The sequence below is a fragment of the Galeopterus variegatus genome, unplaced genomic scaffold, assembly GCF_000696425.1.
Source record: "Galeopterus variegatus unplaced genomic scaffold, G_variegatus-3.0.2 Scaffold2626, whole genome shotgun sequence".
In the NCBI taxonomy this organism is placed as follows: domain Eukaryota; kingdom Metazoa; phylum Chordata; class Mammalia; order Dermoptera; family Cynocephalidae; genus Galeopterus; species Galeopterus variegatus.
The window spans coordinates 198,665-203,364 of NW_007728737.1; the positions used below are offsets into that span (position 1 = coordinate 198,665).

The following is a 4,700-nucleotide window of genomic DNA, read 5'->3' on the forward strand; positions in this document are numbered from 1 at the left end:
GAGATAACACGTCTGTAAAGGCCAGTCGGTGTGGGTGGACCCATCTGACATCACAGGGAAGGAGCGGTGGGAAGGGCCTTGGCCTTCATCTGGCCCAACTCCCATTTCTCTGATAAGGAACTAGGGCCCTGAGAGTGCAGTGAGACCGGGGCACCCAGAGCTCCCCAGACACCCTGTGATGATGGACCTGCAATCTCCTTGCTAAGCCCTTACCAGTCCTCCCCTTCCCGCGCGCGCGTGTGCACGTGCATGTTGGGAGTTCTGCATCTGCCTGGTCCACACCTCCTCCCAATGGCAGGTCAGGCCCCTCTCTGAGCCCGGGGTTCTTTGTCTAGTGAGAGGATTGAGCTAACTAGTCTTTTTCAAACTCTTCCTCTTAGACTTTTTATACCCAGAGATGAATTTTCTAATGAGTTCTGCATCTGCCTGGTCCACACCTCCTCCCAATGGCAGGTCAGGCCCCTCTCTGAGCCTGGGGTTCTTTGTCTAGTGAGAGGATTGAGCTAACTAGTCTTTTTCAAACTCTTCCTCTTAGACTTTTTATATCCAGAGATGAATTTTCTAATTTTCTTTTTTTTTTGTCTTTTTCCGTGTCCGGCAACGGATCGCAACCCTCAGTGTTGCCCCCGTACCGGACCGGGACCGGCAACGGGATCGCAGCCCTCGGTGTTGCTCCCGCGCCTAGCTCAGCCAGTGAGCGGGAACCGGTCTGTATGTGGGATTCAAACCCACGGCGGGAGCGCCGCCGCACTTCCCAAGCGGCGCACTAAAGCAGTGCACCACCGGGCCGGCCCATGAATTTTCTAATTTTCATGACTGCAGAACAAATAAACAGTGGCTTTTCTCACAGAAAGAAAAAAGTTTCCTCCAGTCCTTTTAGTGCAAGTAAGGAGCTTGGGCTAGGGGACCCTTGTGCCTGGGCCTTCTGACCTGGGCAGCCAGGTGAGGTCCCCCTTCTGAGACTCTGACTCAGTGGGAGGTCTGACTCACCCCTTACCTTCAGGTGCTTTCCAGCACATTCTCCTGGTAGCTTCTGCCAGCACAGAGCCAAGGGAGCCAGAGTTCTTGTCACAAATGGCACGCGGTCCACACACCTCTGTTACCAGGCTGGCAGGCAGTCCAAAAGGGATAGAGGAACACCCAGGTGGACCCCAGAGTCTGAAGAAACCTGCCCTTTACCACACCCATCCCCCCTCTTTATTTAATGGCACTGATGACTCAACCAATTTTTTAACAAACACGTTTATTACAAAAGTAAAAAATATTGCATAGGTCTTAATACTTGAACATCAAGTGTATTCATGAACAGTGAGTATCTTCATGTAAACAGTTCTAGATGGAAGACCCAGATGGCACTCCTCTGGGGGAGGGGTTCCAGCCCCCACCCTGACTCAGCCCCATCCCCTCTAAGCTCAAATCTTCAGTACATGGCGGGGATGGGTCAAACGCAGCTCTCAGGTGGATTTTTTCTTCAAGTGTCAAAGATCCCAAGTGATCCCAACACCCACCCCTTCCTACTCTTACATTCACAAGTCTGTAAGATAGCTGCCTAGAACAGGTCAGTAGTGAAGCTCCAATCAGAAAACAAAGGCTACAACAAAACAAGCAACAAACACACTTGGTCTCTTCAGACCATGATACACAAGCCACCTCCATGACCTCCCCCTCCCTCTGGCCGCTACCGGAGCACACACCCCTTGCAGAGGCCAGCCCAGCCCAGCTGCTCTCCTGACTCTTTCACACCACTGTTGTCCTAACTGTCAGCAATAATAGAAATAATAAGGTACATGCTACATACACATCCAGCCAGAAGCCTGGTTGGCCCCTAAGCCTTTGTTTCATGCTACAGCACTGAGGGGCATGTGCCTCCAATGCGGGGCCACCTGCACACAACTCAGTGAGCTTACTAGGAAACACTATGCTCCCCACCTAGACCTTCCTGCCCTCAGGTGGCTGTTGTCAGTTTTCTAATGACAGGCATCAGTCCTCAGCTCCTGCCTGCTAACCTCTACCCCAAAAAGTTCAGTTGTCTCTGCCATGGGGACAGTGTTGGTCCCCTAGGCTGAGGTTCAACACTCCTCAATGAGAAGCTGCTCCGAGCTGTACAGCTTCTTTTTGATGACTCTGAAGCCAGTGCTCAGCGTCAGGGACTGGCTGAAGCCAGGGAGGAAGGGAGAGTTGGCTGAACTGAACAGTCCCTGGATCTTGGGCCAGAGGCGTGAGTCTAGGCGCAGCACGAGAGTCAGCTGGAAGGTGGGCACCAGGCTGGGGTCTAGGGCCAGCTGGCCCACGCTGTGGCAGCTCTTGCCCTGCTCTACGCAGACGTCCAGCAGCGCCCCCCGCAGGCCGCACGGCTCGCTGTAAGCCAGGCGCAGTAGTTCCTTGCCCACCTGGCTCACCAACTGGCCGGGCATCAGCAGGCGCGCGGGGCGCCGCGAGCCCAGCCGCGCCTGGGCCAGGCTCTCCTGCAGCAGCTGCATCAGGTTGGCACACAGGTGCTCATCCTCGGGGTCGCTGAGCAGCTCGAAGTCGGGCGGAGACATCCCGTCCAGGTATGCCAAGTCTGCAAGGGAGAGCACGCAGGGGAGAGGTATTGGAACAGCTTCTAAAGGAGACCTACGGGCAGCGAAGGTGCCGTTTTGCTGAGAAACCAGCGCTCCTTCCCACTTGGCGCCCTATACTCCAGTCCCCTCCGCCCCCGGGCAATCTGGGTCCTGACGGGATAGGAGGCCAAGGTGGCTTTGGCCCCTTCCACCACGGCGCTTCCTCACCCCACCGGGCCCTCTAGTCGCGTCCCGCACCCGCCCACCGCTCACCTTCCTCCGGCCCGAAGCCACTGTTGCTGCTGTCCAGGGACTCACAGTCCGAGCTCTCCAGGCTCGCGCAGCGATCAAGCCCCTCCTCTCGGCCAGCCGACCCCCAGGCTGCGCGCGGTGGCCGATCTGGGGTGGGAGTTTGGGCCGAGGTTGAGGACGAAGAGGACGACGAGGAGAAGCGGTCCCAAAGGCTAGGCATGGTGAGGACAGACGCCAAGACGTTTGCCGACGAGCGTCGTGCGGGAGCGCAGAAGCTGCTGTAAGACAAGAGGGGCACGGACCCGGGGTCAGTCTGGGGGCTGGACCAGACCGCGAGCTCTAGGGCCGCACAGATCAACCCCACAGCAGGGACACTCACCAGCTAGCGCGGCCAGCTAGAACTGCTGGGACAAGTGCGTCCTGCCGCTTGAATGGGTGTGCGAACTGGTGCCAACCCCCGAGCTCAGCCCAGACCTCTCCCTTCCACCCACCCGCACCTCCCCCTCGGCCTGCTGCGATCCCCAGCACCCGCGCCGAGCAGCCTATAAGGACCAGCGTGGCGAGGCCACGCCCCTTCGCGCCGCGGCCCAATCCAGACCCGGGAGTGTGGCCCGCCTCGACCAATGGGCTCCGGGCGCACGTTCGCAACGTTCTCTCCTGCCCGGTGACAGCGACCCGGCCCCGCCCCCAATGAGCCCTGGAGCCCTCCTGACCGAACCCCGAGTCGCGGCCACGCCCCCTTTCTGGAAGGGATCCGCGGCGGCTGCAGCTGCCAAAGTCCCCGAGGGCGCTCGCGGCAGGGGAGGATCAAGGAAAAGACTTGTTTATTATAGGGTCGCGTTGCTGGGGGAGGGGATGGCCCGTGACCGCGCTGCGCCGAGAGGCAGGGGAACTAGAGGGAGCGGCGGGCAGGGAGAACGGTTGCCCCAGCGTCTGGGAGCCTGAGAGCCGGACACAGCTGGGCGCACGGGTGGACGCCCGTGGAGCAGACGTTAACCCGGCCGGCCCTCGCGCACCTGTCCCCTGCTATCCCTGCCTTGGGAAGGGTCGAGATATGGGGATGGAGTGCAAGGACTGGGCAGCTCCGGGCTCCCTTCCCTGCTGCCCTAGCTGCCTGTCCGCCTGTACTAACTACATCCCCAGGGGACGGGTTAATGGGGCACCAGCGTCCCCGTAAGAGCCTGGCCCCCAAGCCCTATCCGCTCACACCCCCAACTGCTCCCAAGGAGAAGGCTCGGGGAGGGTGGTTAGAGGAGTGCTGGTGGGCCCGGGGTTCACAGCGCCTGGGCCACGGGCTGAGAACAGGAGCCCTAAGCAGACCGACACACTGACTCAGCCGCAGGCCCTGCAGACCCACAGCAGCTCAGCCGGGCCTTCCCCGCCCGCTGCGTCCGAGAGTCCCCGGCGTCCGCGGGGTCCTAGCGCCCCTCCGGCCATAGCGCTTTGTGTAAAAGAACCGGAGAGTTGCATCAGGACCGAGCACCGAGAGCTCCGGAAAAGCCTCGGAGTGCAATGGCCATACCCTATGTCGTCATTCAGGCGAGACCACAGGAAATCTGGCCTGGCAGTGGTGCTCGGGGGCTGATAATGGTTGCTGAGGGTGGGAAGAGGTTCGGACGGACTCGACCTTTATTTCTTTAAAGGGTTATCAATCTAGGACACCGGCACCCTGATGGAAGAGGGAACCAAACTTACATCAGACGCTGGGGCCCCTGGGAGGGCAGGCACCTAACCAGATCAGACAGGCGGGCCTCGCCTCAGGGTAGGCCTGCGCGTGACAAATGACACTTGCCAGAGAAGTCAGACCACTGCCATCCCCAGCCCCCTATCCCCACCCCACTTTTTAAAAAAGGCTGATTCACACGCCATCCGGGCAAACCAAGACTTAGAACTGTAAAGGACCCG

General features: G+C 59.3%; 1 protein-coding gene across 1 annotated transcript; it reads right to left on the minus strand.

Annotated features, from left to right (window-relative positions):
• Nucleotides 1-1,226: 1,226 nt before the first annotated feature.
• On the minus strand, nucleotides 1,227-3,312 carry DDIT4 (DNA-damage-inducible transcript 4). Its single transcript, XM_008582482.1, has 3 exons — nucleotides 3,175-3,312; nucleotides 2,817-3,073; nucleotides 1,227-2,563 (listed from the first exon to the last, which is right to left on the minus strand). The coding sequence occupies exons 2-3, from the start codon at nucleotides 3,013-3,015 to the stop codon at nucleotides 2,070-2,072; spliced, it is 693 nt and encodes a 230-aa protein (XP_008580704.1). The 5' UTR covers nucleotides 3,016-3,073; nucleotides 3,175-3,312; the 3' UTR covers nucleotides 1,227-2,069.
• Nucleotides 3,313-4,700: the final 1,388 nt, after the last annotated feature.